The 15,633-nt window shown below is 40.4% G+C and overlaps 1 protein-coding gene across 6 annotated transcripts in view; it reads left to right on the forward strand.

Moving 5' to 3' along the window:
* Positions 1-3,596: 3,596 nt before the first annotated feature.
* TXNRD3 (thioredoxin reductase 3) overlaps positions 3,597-15,633 on the forward strand; it is a 96,654-nt gene continuing 84,617 nt past the window's right edge. For 3 of the 6 annotated variants that reach the window (XM_053670288.1, XM_053670289.1, XM_053670291.1), the window contains exon 1: positions 3,844-4,261. In XM_053670288.1, coding sequence (XP_053526263.1) covers positions 4,106-4,261 — 156 coding nt within the window. In that variant the 5' untranslated portion in view covers positions 3,844-4,105. Of the gene's footprint in view, positions 3,752-3,842; positions 4,262-15,633 lie in introns of those variants that run through there. The other 3 variants (XR_008392494.1, XM_053670290.1, XM_053670292.1) reach the window with 2 other exon arrangements.

The raw sequence follows: 15,633 nt of genomic DNA on the forward strand, positions 1-15,633 counted from the left end.
CCAGTGCTCCCCACCTCCCTCCCAATATTCTTAAAGTAAAGGTGTACCTGGATTTGTGCTCAAAAGATCACACACCAAGACATAGCTGGGTGATGTTTCCAAATCTCAAGGGTAAATAAAAAATAAGATAGGCTTCTATACAGAAAAAGAAAATGGACATGATATATGGTTATCCTCAAAATATTTCCATCAGTTTTTGATACAGTTCTCATCAACGGGTTCTCAACATCCTTTCTCCTTAATTAATGGTTAGGGATGTTTATAGGTAACAATTCAGTAGAAGTGATGGGATGTTCTGAGGTTAGGTTATAAAAAGGATATGAAAATGTTGCTTCTAGCTTGGTTCACATGGGCTCTCTTTCTATCTCTATCTTTTTAATTACTCATTCTTGGGAAAGTCACTTGTTATTAAACACCCAAGAAACCTATAGAGAGGCCTATGTAGTGAGAACTGACTCCTGTTAACAACTATGTGAGTTAAGACTGGAAGCAGATTCTTCAGCCCCAGTCAATAGCTTAATGCAACTTCATAGAGACTCTGAGGCAGAATCATTCAGCCAATTTGTTCCCAGATTTCTTACCCACAGAAACTGTAAGATAATAAGTATTTGCTCTTTTCACCAAGTTTTGGGGTAATTTGTTCTGTAGCAATAGATAACTAACATGTGATTCAAGATGTAAACCGTTGTTCTCATAATTTTCCACATCCATATTCCAATCCAGAAGATGAGCAAATCTACAAAGTTCAGAGGGAAATAAAACACGATCCAGGAATTTTAAAGTTAGCTGAGTTGCTCATATGTATATATAATAGACAGACATGCTCAAGAATGTAAAAACAGGGTACACAACTGTGAAATCCTTTTTTAAAAAAATTGAGATAATTACAGTCAAACATTGAAGAGATTAAAATTCTAAAGTTCAATAATAAAAAGGCATGACAAAAAATTAGTGTTGGATGCCAAATTCAATGAGTATCCCTTTAAATAAGGGTCAATAGATAGATGATTTTTGACATTAATTCAATGCCAACAGACAATGAAGAAGGAAAATTCACTCAGTGAAAATAGCTTAATTGTGACACAGCAGGGCTGTGAGAACAGCTCAATAATGTTAGAGCTCAATTATGAGACAGCACCTCTGTGAGACAGCTGTGGGGCCAGGCAGCCCTGGAGCGAGGGTACTGCTCTGCTCTGGTCTACTCCATTCTACTCTGTGTCATGCTGGTCTGTGCTGATCTGCTCCACTCTGTCTACTCTGCCAAGATGGTGTTTTATCTTTGGTGTTCCAACTTCAGCCAGGGAAACACAAGGTTCAGTATTCCATGGAAAGGCAGAGTACACTCTGTAAGCCAGAGGGGAGCCAACTTACATAGGAAGTCCCTGCACGTGGTCCCTGATTGGTCTGATCTCATGAAAATAAGGACTTACTATTTTTTTCAAATGAGGACTTTAAATTCTTGAAGTTTATTAGTCCAGAAAGCACTGGATTGGTTAGAATGGTGACTGGTCAGTGAAGATGCCAATGAGCATGTAATAACTGCACAGCTCTGATTAGATGGGGAAAGCCTCAGTACCATTAGTTGAAATAGAATTCCAAGGGCTTTTTTTTTGTAAGGACTGGCTCATATGGTAGGCAGACAATTCAGTCCAGGAGGCAGGCAACTTTAGGAAAAATTGCATTTTTTAAAAAACTTTACTTCCTACAAGCTAAATAAAAATAATACCTTCCCCATAACAACATAGGTTTCAAATGAGTTTCCTAGGTTACAGTATCTAAGTCCCTACCCAATACATAATATTTTGGAAGTTTCTCTAAGGAAGGGACCCTAAAAAGGGGTTTGCATGAGAGACACCTGTTTAGGTAGTATGGACATTTTGATGATGTTAATTCTTCCAATCCATGAACCCAGTATATGCTTGCATTTGTTTGTGTCTTCCTTAATTTCTTTCTTCAGTGTTGTGTAGTTTTCTGAGTACAGGTCTTTTACTTTACTAGTTAGTTTTATTCTTAGGTACTTTATTTTTCTTGTTGCTGTATCAAATGGGATTTTTTCCCTGATTTCTATTTCTGATATTTCATTGATGGTGAGACACCTTTTTAGAAATGGCTGCTATGTTCTGCTTTTAAATTTGAGCCCAGTTAGCAATCCAGAATCCTTCTTTGTAGGTCTTTTCTCTCAGGGTGCACATAAGTAAAACTAAATTGTGAGAGATTTAGTGGGGATGTGGAATACAAATGTTATAAACCTGACAATGTATAAATAATAATATAATTCATAAAATTCATGAATAAAGAGATAAGTGTAAATGTTCTAATTTTTTCACTTTTTACCATGAAGTAAAAATATACAGTTCAAAGTTGAAATGTATTAAAAATTACTGATATCAATGCTAAGTGAAATAAGTCAAAGACCAATACTATATGATTTAACTTATATGTGGAATCTAAAAAACAAAATAAATGAACAAAATAGAAACAGACCCATAAATGCAGAGAAGACACTGATGATTGCTGGAAGAGTGGGGGCTTTGGGGAGCTGGGTGAAAAAGGTAAACAGATTAGAAGAACAAATTGGTAGTTACAAAATAGTCACAGGATGTAAAGTGCAGCATAAGGAATACAGTCAATAATATTGTAATAACTATGAATGGTTTCAGGTAGGTATTTGAAATTTTGGGGGGCTGTTTTGTAAAGTATATGGTTGTCTATTAGGTAGAAGTTAGAGTGTAGAAAGAAGAGGGGTTAGAGGGGGTCCACAGTAGTTACAGAAAAAAAAAACATAAATAACTTTGGTTAACTGCCTTGCCTTTGATTAACTGCCTCCAGTAATGTATCTGTTTTAAGAGGGGTCCATAATGTTTACAGACAAAGCCTGTAAATAACTTTGGTTAACTGCATTAATTTTGATTAACTGTCTTGGGTCACATATCTGTTTTACAATGGATGACCAGATGTGGTCTGGAGCAAAGATAAGGACCCTGGGAAATAGATCCGCACACATGCTTACCTTTAGGTGGTCATGTCCTCCTGGAAAGGCACAGACACCACCTTTATATGCCAATCATTGTGGGGTAACTCCCTCACCCACGAACTGTGTAAGTTCTCAGGACAAAGGGACCAGGGGCCTATGCCTCTCTCATCCACCTCAGGGAAAAGAACTTTAATTACTAATAAACTCTCCTTGTATACTGACTACTTGCTGAGCTTTAATTCTTTACTGTGTAGGAAAGAAGAACTGAGTTTCCAACATTTCCATTACCTTGCACACTTGAAGCTAATACAAAATAGTATTGAATGTAAATTGTAATTGAAAAATAAATTTAAAAATAATTACCTCAATTTCAGTGTTTATAATCATTTTTTAAAAGAGATCTTTGAGAAACTATTAGATTCTCCGGGAAAGTCTGAATAATTCTGACAGTTACAGTTTAGCTTGTTTTCTTAAAATTTAATTTGCATTTTACTTTAAATTAACTTGACCTTGTACTAGAAAAGTATCTCTCCATACTTCTATGTGTTTAATGCTTGTAGAGATATCTGGAATGATGGTCATGACACATTAAAAATATTTTTTTACCACAGTTTGGGGTGATTGTTATATATTACAAGGCGTGTGAAGTCCTCCGCAGAGGGCATCCCTGGTTGGCATCGCAGAGGCTGGGTTGTCCAGAGAAGTGCTCACAAAATCGCAGTAACGAGGGTTTGCAGCACTAAGGTACGCAGGTTTGCACCCAACCATTCTGGAAAGGTAAGTGTCACCTATTCTTGTGAGCTGGAGTGGGGAGGCACCACGTGACAAGGCAGTGCGCGCGGCGCGAGTCCACGGGGGCGGGCGGGGCGAGCGGTGGTCCGAGGGATTTGCTGCTGGTGTGGATCGTGGGCGGTGCTTTGAGGTTTGTCCATCCAAACTCAGCCTTAGGCGCTCCGTTGGAGTTCGAGTATCCGCCTTTCGTAGCAGGCCTGGTCGCACCCGGCCGGGAGCGACTTTGAGGCCCTGTCGCAGCCACCGCTGCCGCCGTTGTCGCGTACACCACCGTCGCCGGGGCGGGTGAAGTTGGGCGCTGTCCGCAACCGCCGCCTAGGCGGTGTCCACGGCGTGCCCATGTCGCTGCCTGGGCGCCGGGGCCGCCTGTCTTCCCCCGGAACCAGTCGCCAGTCCGCGGAGGCCTGCGAAAAGCTACGGCGCCGTCTCCTGGGCCTCATCGAGGGCAACCGAGTGATGATTTTCAGCAAGAGCTACTGTCCGCACTGCACGCGGGTAGGCGGGGCCGGCTTGGGAAATGCAGTGAGAGCCTGGGGGAGACCGGGTCTTCGGGATCCCAGGCTGGTCCTGCCTTCTGAGACCCCGGACCTCTGACTGGAGCGTTCCTGTTCCACTCTCGGAAGTGCATCCGCGAGACCCAACTACCGCTCGGGGGGGGGGGGGGTACCCGGAACTCGTTTTCCGGGGTGGTATACAAGAAGCCTGGACCAGAACCTTTTGCTTTGCTCCTTTGGCACCGTGGGTGAGCCGGCCGCGTGGGAGGGCCTTCCGAAGCTACCACAACGGCCTAGACTCCGCAGAAATGTTATAGGACCGAGGCCCGTGGGGTTAACCGACTAGCGGTTAACCTAAGGACTAGCCTTTTCCTCCTGGTTGTTAGTTTGTTGTTGGCTTACTTATCAAGTGTTTATCCAGAAGAATAAAAGATAGTTCTAAAAACTTTTGACCTGATAAGAGTAGTGCAAGGAGAGGCCAGGACTTGGGAATAGTAGTCGGAGCTGGAGACAGATCCAACTTCCTAACTGCTTGATCTTGACCAGGTTACAGAACTCTGCGGAGCTTTGGTTTCCACATTTTGTAAAATGAATGCGAGGAAGGGTGTGAAGGTGGCACGAGGTGATGTAATTTCAGCTGTGCTTCATAATACTTTAACTTTGGGGACTAACTGGGAATCCAGCATTTTTATGGACAAATTTGTTCTGAGGTTTAAAATAACTCACTTAGAAATGAACCTTTGGAAGATAACCCCATCTGAGTAATACGGACTTTTAATATTTTTAAATATACTTATTATCAGAAAGCTGAAATGGTATATGAAAAAACAAACTATTGGGTAGTTTCATGAAATTATAGGCTATGTTTTCAAATTTATTTTTAAGTACTCATTGCCTTACAATTGTTTAATAAAACTTGCATATACATCTTAAAGAATAAAGAAACAGCCCTGGCTGGTGTAGCTCAGTGAATTGAGCACAGGCCTGCTAACCAGAGGATCACGGTTGGATTCCCAGTCAGGGCACATGCCTGGGTTGCAGGCTGGTTCCCTACAGGCCAGTTCCCAGCAGGGTATGCAGAAAGGCAACCATACATTGATGTTTCTCTTCCTCTCTCCTTCTCCTCTAAAAATAAATAAATAAAATCTTAAAAAAAAAAGAATAAGGAAACAAAGTAGTACTCTCTGGAAGACTTCTTAGATATCTCATCCTGATTACATTTTCCTTTCTCCCCTTAGCGTGAACCACTATCCAAAATTTCTTGCTTTTCTTTGCATTTTTTACCAAATACACATATATTCCTGAAACTATTTTGTTCCTTTTGGCTTGTTTTGGTACTTCATCTAAGTAGAATCATATCATAGTTGATTGATTCTGGTGTTTCTAGTATTTTGCTCTTAAAAACAACACAGCTGTGCCTGTTCTTACATATATCTTTCAGTGCATATATAAGACTTTAGCTGAAGCTGAAGTCATAAAGGATACATGATTTCTACCTTAACAGGTGATGATACCAAACTGTTTTTCCAAATGATTATACCAGTTACTCTCCCACTAGCTGTGGGTATCACTTCTGCTTTGCTTCATATCCTTGTCAACAGTTGATATATTTAATTATTGCCTGCATAATGGCAATTATGAAATGGTATTTTGTTGTGGCTTTAGATTTACATTTCCTGATGAAGTTGAACATTTTTTCATGCATTTATGGATCATTTGCATTTCCACTTCTATGAAACTTTCAGGCCTTTTGCTTTTTTCTCAGGTTGTTTTATTTTTGTACTGATTTGTAGGTATTCTTTATATTTTGGATATAATATAGGATATAATCAAAGGATTCTAGGATATAATAAGGATTATACCTACAATCCTAATAAGGATTATACCTAGGATATAAGGATTATATCCTAGAATCCTTTGGTTATATGTATTGAGAAGTCTCCCAGATTTTTTTTTCATACTCTTTATGGGATCTTTTGGTTAACTGAAGTTTGCAAGTTTAATGTAGTTGTGTTACTGGAGAAACCTTGGTTCTTCTTGCTGATGTAGTAAAGAATTACAGGTCAGCAAGCCTATTACCCTGCAAGTAAAGTTTATTAGTAAATGGGAGAGCAAAAGCAAGGGTGGAAAAAGCAAGGGTGGGCAGCTCCCAGGTGGCCAGAGGCTGGTTGGCCAGAAAGGGGTGGTCAGAGGCCCCCACCATGTGACAGTGTTATGGGAAAGACTCAGACCAAACACTGGAGGAAGCAAAGTGGAACCTTTATTTTGCATTAGGACCCAGAGGATGCAGTCTCCAAATTCTGGGCCCCAGTCAGCAGGGAGCAATTGCTTATATAGGGTGAGGGGCAGTCTGTCACTTAGACTGTTAATTCTGGCACGAAAGTAAGAAGCAAAGGAAAAAACAAGTCATTCCCTGGGTATTGTGCTATGTTTTAAAATAACTGCCAACTTCCTCTAACAACAAGAGAGCCAAAAGCCAAGAGAAGAGCAGGAGTCCTTTGTTCTGAGGACTCACATAGTTGGTAGGATAGAAGTGAGAGAGTTACATGTTGATTGACAGGTAAAGGTGATACCAGGTTTCTGTGGGGCTATGACCGCCTAAACATAGGTATGAGTGGGGTCTGTTAGCCCTGAATCCTTATCTTGCCTCAGACAGTTTGCTCCTTTTGTACAGGAGGCAGGCAGTTAACCAAAGTGGTTTATGGGCTTTTTTCTTTCGGGCACTGTAGACTGCCACGCCTTCTCCTTTCTAGGCCTTGGGATGAATACACAATGTCAGGATTTGCCTTTTACCAGCTAGTGGAGATGAAACACACAGACTTTCAAGGGCTTCCCTCCTGCACTATCATAGTTTACTTGTGTTATTCAGAATGCCTGGCAGCCTCAATAGACCAGGCTCAGAATTCCTGGGTAAATAGGTTAGAAAAATCCACCTTTGCTTTTAGCCTTCTGAATTAAATTCTTTCTTAGATTGCAATGGTGAAGTCCCAGCCTTTATTTCCCCTCTGGCCCTTCATTCCTAGCTGCTACCTAATTTTGGTAGGTGTTGCCTGGCAACCAGGACACAGTAGTCTCTGGCCAGCAACAGTAGCCCAGTCTCATATGCTATCTTCTGTAACAGTTGAATCTATCATTCTTTTCCTTTAAGGTTTGTGCTTTTTGTGTCTTATTTTAAGAATAAGACTGTGTCTACTTTGAGGTCATTAAGATAACACATTGGTTTTAGTTCTTGAAATTTTAGAGTATGTTTTTCACACTCACCTTCTTTATTCTACCTGGACTTGATGCCGGCAGTGAGTGGGGAGACATTTCATTTTTTTCTTTAAGACTTATCGGTTATCTCTGCTTCATTTATTGGAGAGTACATGCTTTCCATGCTAATTTGAATGCTCTCACATATGCATTGGTCTGTTTCCAGGCTCTGTCTCCTATCTATTTTTAATTTTTATTATTTTTTAAATTTATTTTATTTTGATTTAATCTTTACTGTATTTTTTCATTACCTTATACATCCCTCTCCCCAAAAATCTCCACACTGTTGTCCATGTCCATGAATCCTTTTTCCTCAATCCCTTCACCCCATCACCTCCCTGCCTCCATTAGCTGTCCTCCTGGTCTCCATCTATGAGTCTGTGCCATTTTCCTTGTTAGTTCAGTTTGTTCATTAGATTACACATATTAGTGAAATCACATGGTATTTGTCTTTCTCTGACTGGCTTATCTCACTTAGCATAATGTTCTCCAGGTCCATCCATATTGTCCTAAAGGGTACAATTTTCTTCTTTTTTACAGCCAAGTAGTATCCCATTGTGTAAATGTCCCATAGTTGTTTTATCCACTCATCTACTGATGGACACTTGGGCTGCTTCTATACCTTGGTGACTGTAAATAATGCTGCAATGAATATAAAGGTGCTTATGTTCTTTTGAATTAGTGCTTTGGGTTCCTTTGGATATATTCTCAGAAGTGGGATCACTGAGTCAAAAGGCTCATCCATTTTTAAGTTTTTGAGGTATCTACACACTGCTTTCCACAGTGGCTGCACCAGTCTGCATTCCCACCAACAGTGCAAAAGGGTTCCCTTTTCTCCACATCCTTGGCGGCACTTGTTTGTTGATTTATGGATGATAGCCATTCTGGCAGGTATCTCATTGTGGTTTTCATTTGTAGTTCTCTGATGAATAGTGACATCAAGCATCCTGTTATGTGCTTTATTAGTCATCTGTATGTCCTCTTTGGAGAGGTATGTATTCAGGACCTTTGCCCATTTTTTAAAATTGGGTTGGTTTGTTTTTTTGGTGTTGAGTTTTGTAAGTTCTTGATAACTTTTAGATATTAACCCTTTATCAGATGTATTGGTGAATATATTTTCCCATTCTGTGAGTTGTCTTTTTATTTTGTTGATGATTTCCTTTGCTGTGCAAAAACGTCTTAGTTTTATGTAGTCCATTTGTCTATTTTTTTCTTTTGTTTCCATTCCCTGGGGAGATATATCCCATAAAATATTGCCTCAAGCAGTGTCTGAGATTTTGCTGCCTATGTTTTCTTCTATAATTTTTATGGTTTTGGGTCTAACATTTAAGTCTTTGATCCATTTATTCTTGTGTGTGTTGTAAGAAGGTGGTTTGGTTTAATTTTTCTACTCATATTTGTTCAATTTTCCCAACACCATTTAATGAATACACTTTAGTCCATTATATGTATTTGCTTCCTCTGTCTAGTATTAAATGACTATAAAGGTGTGGGTTTATTTCTGAGTTCTCTATTTTGTTCCATTTATCTGTGTGTCTGTTTTTATGCCAGCACCAGGCGGTTTGAATTACTGTGGCCTCATAGTATAGTTTCACTTTAGGTAGTGTGATTCCCTGACATTGTAATTCTTTCTCAAGATTGCTGTTGCTATGCAGGGCCTTTTGTGATTCCATATAAATTTTTAAAATATTTGTTCTACTGTGAAATATGCCATTGGAATCTTGACAGGAGTTGTGTTAAAGCTGTAAATTGCTTTGAGTCATATGCACATTTTAATGATATTAATTCTTCCTATCCATGAACGTGGTATGTGCTTCCACTTATTTGTATATTCTATTTCTTTCAGTGGTGTCTTACAATTTTCCAAGTACAGGTCTTTTAAATCCTTGGTTAGGTTTATTCCTAGGTATTTAATTCTTTTGTAACAATTGTGAATGGGGTTGTTAATTTTCCTTTCTGTTAGTTCATTATTGACATAAAAATGCAACTGATTTCTACTGAATTCATTAATCAGTTCTGGTAGTTTCTTGGTGGAATCTTTGGGGTTCTCTAGGTACAGTATCATGTCATGAAGACTAGATCACATGTGGAGGCAATAAGGCTACTCAGGAAGTTGTCATTGGTCAGATATAAAATAATGGCCCAAACTGTGAAGAAAATGCCCCAAGTTTTTAAAACGACTTCCCCACGTTGATTTTAAGCCAATCCCAATTCATACATAATGTGGGTTAAAAATGTAAACTTTCATTGGTCAGCTGCTTTACTGTTTTAACCATGTAAAGTTTTGTAGCATTAGCACATTTACATTGTTTTGCAACCATCACCACAGAACTTTTTTCATGTTCCCCAGGTGAGGCTTTATATTGATCAAACAGTATTTCCTCATTCCTCATCCTCAATCTCCTGGAAACCTCCATCCTACTGTCTGGCTCTTTGAATTTGACAACTCTGATTGCTGCATATAAGTGGAATCATGTGATATTTGTTCATTCATGAAAGACTTTTTTCATGAGCATAATGTCCTCCACATTCATTCATTTTGGCTTTTATGAATAATGCTGCTGTGAACATGGGTGTACAGATATCTGTTTGAGTCTCTCTTTGTGATTCTTTTAGATATATGCCCAGAGGTGGAATTGCAAGATTATATGATATTTCTATTTTTAATTTTTTGAGGAAACCATGATACTGCTTTCCATGGTGGCTGCACCTGTTTACTTTCCCACCAACAGTGCACAAAAGGTTCAGATTTTTCCACATCCTTGTCAACATTTTTCTTTTTTTTGGTTGCTTTTTGATAATAGTTATCCTAAATGGGTAGTGATATCCCTGTGGTTTTGATTTGCACTTCCCTAAAAGCGAGTGATGTTGAATATCTTTTCATGTCCCTATTTGCCATTTGTGAATGGCCAATATCTTCTTGAGAGAAATGTCATTTTAGGTGCTTTGCTAGTTTAGTTTTTAAATTTTTTTGTCTAGTTATAGGAATTCTCTTTATATATTCTAGATATGAATCCATTATCAGGTATATGGTTTACAAATAGTCTCTCCAATTCTGCGTGTTGCCTTTTTACTCAATGGATAGTTGGCTTTGGTGCACAGTTTTTAATTTTCATGAAGTCCAATTTGTCTGTGTTTTCTATTTTTAAAAAATTTTTATTTTATTGATTATGCCATCACAGTTGTTCTATTCCCTCCTTCATTCCCCTCCACCCTGCACACCCCCACCCCTACCATTCCCCCCCTTTAGTTTATAACCATGTGTCCCATACTATTCTTGCCCTCCCCCTATCTATTTTCTACCTACCATCTATGCTACTTATTTTCTGTACCTTCTCTCCCCTTCTCCTCCCACTCCCCTGTTGCTAACCGTCCATGAGATCTTCATTTCTATGGTTCTGCTCCTGATCTAGATGTCCTTTTAGCTTGCTTTTGTTTTAGATGTGGTCGTTAATAACTGTGCGTGTGCTGTCCTTTCACTGTTCATATCTTTTATCTTCTTTTTCTTAGGTAAGTCCCTTTAACATTTCATATAATAAGGGCTTGGTGATGATGAACTCCTTGAATTTGATCTTATTTGAGAAGCGCTATATCTGTCCTTCCATTCTAAATGAAAGTTTTGCTGGATACAGCAATCTTGGTTTGGATTTCATGACTTGGAATACCTCTTTCCAGCCCTTTCTTGCCTGTAAGGTCTCTTTTGAGAAATCTGCTGACAGTCTGATGGGGACTCCTTTGTAGGTGACTGTCCCCTTATCTCTTGCTGCTTCTAGGATTCTCTCTCATTTTAATCTTGGCTAATGTAATGATGATGTGCCTTGGTGTGTTCCTTCTTGGGTCCAACTTCTTTGGGACTCTCTGAGCTTCCTGGATTTCCTGGAAGTCTATTTCCTTTGCCAGATTGGGGAAATTCTCCTTTATTATTTGTTCAAATAAGTTTTCCACTGGTGGCTGTTCATTTCCCCCTTCTGGTACCCCTATAATTCAGATGTTGGAACATTTAAAGATGTCCTGGAGGTTCCTAAGCCTCTCCTCATTTTTTTGAATTCTTGTTTCTTCATTCTTTTCTGGTTGGTCATTTTTTCCCTCTTTCTGGTCCACTCCTTTGATTTGAGTCCCAATTTCCTTTCCATTACTATTGGTTTCCTGTGCATTGCCATTCATTTCAATTAATTTAGCCTTCATATGTTCCTCTAATTTGTGACTAAAATCAACCAGTTCTGTGAGCATCCTGATCACCAGTGTTTTGAAATGTGCATCTGAAAGTTTTGCTATTTCTTTGTCACTTAGATTTATGGGCTCTGGGGCTTTGAGATCTTCCTGAGCCATTTTTGATCTGTTCCCGCCCATTAAGTATGGGGAGTGGAGCCTTAGGGGTGGGGTGGGGCCTCCAAGGTGGGGTCGCTGGGTTGTGACGCTGTATGTGGGGGTGGGGTCAGAGCTGGGAAATGGTGGCAGTCTCTGCTGGCTGGGAGCTGCTGGGGCCAGTCTCACTGCCCACTCCCTCGCCTGCCCGTCTATCTGTGCAGCCATGCGCCAGCACAGTCAACCCGTCCCCCTTCACCCTTGCCGGATCTGCCGGTCACTCACTGGGTCATGCTCACTAGGTCGCTCATTGGGTCGGCCCTTTGCAACCCCACGCCTGGGATCCGAGTGCCTGAGTCCTTCTGACCGAGTTTTCCTGTGCAGCCCGGCTCCGCCAGCTGCTGGTTTCGCCCCTCTTACCAGTCAGGCTGAAGAATTCATTGTTATTGGACTTCCGAAAAGTTCAATTTTCTGTGTTCTGGCTGTGTTTTCTGTTGCTAATATTTTGTTGTCTCTCAGCTTGGTTGTGTGAGAAAGCACGGTGTCTCCACCTATGCCTCCATCTTGGCGGAAGTCTTGTGTTTTCTATTTTTAATTGTATTTCTGAGTGTTCTATTACAAGAGTCCCAAATTTTTCCCCTTTGCACTCTCCACCCAGCACCCCTCACTCTCTCAGGCAATCCTCACATAATTGTTCATGTCCATGGATCATGTGTATAAATTCTTTGGCTATTCTGTTCTCTATATTGTACTTTAAATCTGATGGCTATTCTATAACTACCTATTTGTACTCCTCGATCCCCTCATCTCTTCACCCATTCCCCTACACCATCCTCCCATTGGCAACCATAAAAACGCTGTCTGTATCCATGATTCTGGCTCTGTTATTGTTTGCTTAGCTGTTTTTTAGATTAAATTGTGGATATGTATTTCTTGCCATTTTATTGTTCATAGTTTTGATCTTCTTTTTCTTAAATAGGTCCTCTCCCCTTTTCTTTGAAAGATTTTACTTATTTTTAGAGACAGGGGAAGGGAAGGAGAAAGAGAGGGAAAGAAACATCAATGTGTAGTTGCCTCTCACGAACCCACCACAGGGGATCTGGCCTGCAACCCAGGCAAGTTCCTTGACTGGGAACTGAACAAGTGACCTTTGGTTCTCAGGCCTGTGCTCAATCCACTGAGCTACACCAGCCAGGGCTTAAATAGGTCCCTTTAACATTTTGTATAATAATGGTTTGGTGATGATGAATTCCTTTAATTTTTTCTTGTTGGAGAAGCTTTTCATCTGCCCTTCGATTCTAAATGATATCATTGCTAAGTAGAGCAATGTTAGCTGTAGGTTCCTGCTTTTCATGACATGGAATATTTCTTGCCCATCCCTTCTAGCCTACAAAGTTACTTTTGAGAAATTAGCTGACAGTCTTATGGGAACTCCTCTGTAGGTAACTATGGTAACTGCTTTTGTCTTGCTGCTTTTAAGATTCTCTTTTTATCTTTAACCTTTCGAATTTTAATTATGATGTGTCTTGCTGAGGGCATCTTTGGGTTCATCCTTTTTGGGACTGTCTCTGCTTCCTGAATTTGTATGTCTATTTCCTTCATCAAATTAAGAAAGTTTTCTTTCATCATTTTTTCAAATAGATTTCCAATTTCTTGATCACTCTCTCCTCCTTCTGGCACTCCTATGATGCAAATGTTGGATGTCTTGAAGTTGTCCTAGAGCCTGCTAACACTATCCTCATTTTTTAATTTCTTTTTTCTTCTTGTTGTTCTGATTTTTTTTTTGCTTCTATACATTCCAAATCATTGATTTTGTTCTTGTTCACTCTACTGTTATTCCTCTGTAAATCATTCTTTATTTTAGTGTATCCTTCATTTCTGGTTGGATCTTTTTTATGCTGTTCAGGTCCTCACTAAGCTCCTTGAGCATCCTAATAACCAGTGTTTTGAACTCTGCATCTGATAGATTGCTTATCTCCATTTCATTTAATTCACTTCTGGAGTTTTGATCTGTTCTCTTATTTGGGCCATGTTTCTTGGTCTCCTTGTTTTGGCGGCCTCCCTGTGTTTGTTTCTTTCTATTTGGTAGAGCTACTATGACACCCTGTCTTGGTAATGTGGCCTAATGTAGTGGGTGTCCTGTAGGTTCCAGTGGCACAGCCTCCTCTATCACCCAAGCTGGGTACTTGAGATGTGCCTTTCATGTGGGCACAGTACAACTTCCTCTTGTAGTTGAGCTTTGATTCTGTTGGCAGGTCAATGGGAGGGATATACTAAGTGTAGTCAGCTGCAAGGACTGACTATGACCACTGACCACCACCCTCTGCCTTCTATGGAGGATCAGCTGTGTTAGGACAGGGTGATAATGCTCTGACATGGTCTGTAGCTGTCCAGGGGGTTGAAAGGCTCTGGGATTTCCTGGGTGTGCAGGGTATAAATATAGACTGGCTGCTTTTAGTACTGAGCCTGGGGATACTTAGCAAGAAGTATGGGTGCTGGAAGCTTACTATGGCCAGCTGTTGCTTGGTTGATAGTATTTAGGAAATTGAGAAGCATGAGCCAAGACCAGCCATTCATAAGGAAAAGTCATGGTTAACAGTTTGGGTGGGTCTGTAAGTTGGGTGGGAGGGAGTCTCAGGGGATCTTCAGGGTGGGACAACAATGTTAGTCAGGTTGATGGAATCTGAGGTGTGGCACTTGCCTGCTGGCTCTGTGGATTTGTGGGAGAAAGGCTCAGAAAATGAAAAATGGCCTCTGCTCATCTTTCTGTCTAAGGGAAAGCTGTCCCCCAGCTCCTTCCTTGACACCAGACACTTAAGTTCCTCCCTGTATGCCACTGGTGCCTTTCTAGCTGCTGCCCCAGTGCTGGAGCTCAGAGGGAGTGAGTCTCAGTAAGTTCTTGTGTGGGTTCTATGAGGAACTGCTTGGAACTCTAGTATTGTCTTCGATCGACTCAATTGTGCTGTTTTTTATAGCCAGTATTTATGGGCTCTTATCTTCCTGGCAATGGAACCCTGGGCTGTGGGGCCTCATGTGTGGCTAAGACTCCTTGCTCCTGAGATTTCCCTCCCAAGTTTTTATCCACCACACCTGGGTTTGGGACCAACCCATTCTGTGTGTCTGTCCCTCCTATGAGTCTGGATGCATGTGATTTCCTTAATTCTGTAGTTATCAGACTTCCATTCAGCTTGATTTCTAACCATTCTGAATGATGGTCGTTCTATATTTTAGTTGTAATTTTGCTGTGGTTGTGTGAGGAGGCGAGCCATGTTTACCTGTGCCGCATCTTGACCAGAAGTTTTTTTTTTAATTTTCTTGTCTGTGTTTTCTTTTGTTACTTGTGCCTTTAGTGTCATATCCAAGAAATCATTGCCAAATCCAGTTTTGTAAAGGTTTGGGTCTATATTTTCTTCTAAGAGACTTAGCTCTTAGTTTCTATCTTTGATCCATTTGAGTTAATTTTTGTATATTGTGTTAAGTAAGGGTCCAACTTTATTCTTTTGCATGTGGATATCCAGTTTTTTCAGCACCATTTGTTGAAAAGACCGTTTTTTTCCACATTGAATAGTTTTGGTACCATGGTCAAAAATCATTTGATCTGATGATACACTAGGCTTTCTGTCTGGGCCTTCTGTCTTCTTCTATTGATCTATGTTTATCTTAATGCCAGTACCGCACTGTTTTGCTTACTATAGCTTTATAGCAAGTTTTGAAATCAAGAAGTGTGAGACTTCCCCCCCCTTGGCTGGTATAGCTAAGTGGATTGAGTGCGGGCCTGCAAGCCAAAGGATCATGGTTTGATTCCCAGTCAGGGCA

The sequence above is a fragment of the Artibeus jamaicensis genome, unplaced genomic scaffold (genome assembly GCF_021234435.1).
Source record: "Artibeus jamaicensis isolate MK-2021 breed Jamaican fruit bat unplaced genomic scaffold, CSHL_Jam_final contig_558, whole genome shotgun sequence".
In the NCBI taxonomy this organism is placed as follows: domain Eukaryota; kingdom Metazoa; phylum Chordata; class Mammalia; order Chiroptera; family Phyllostomidae; genus Artibeus; species Artibeus jamaicensis.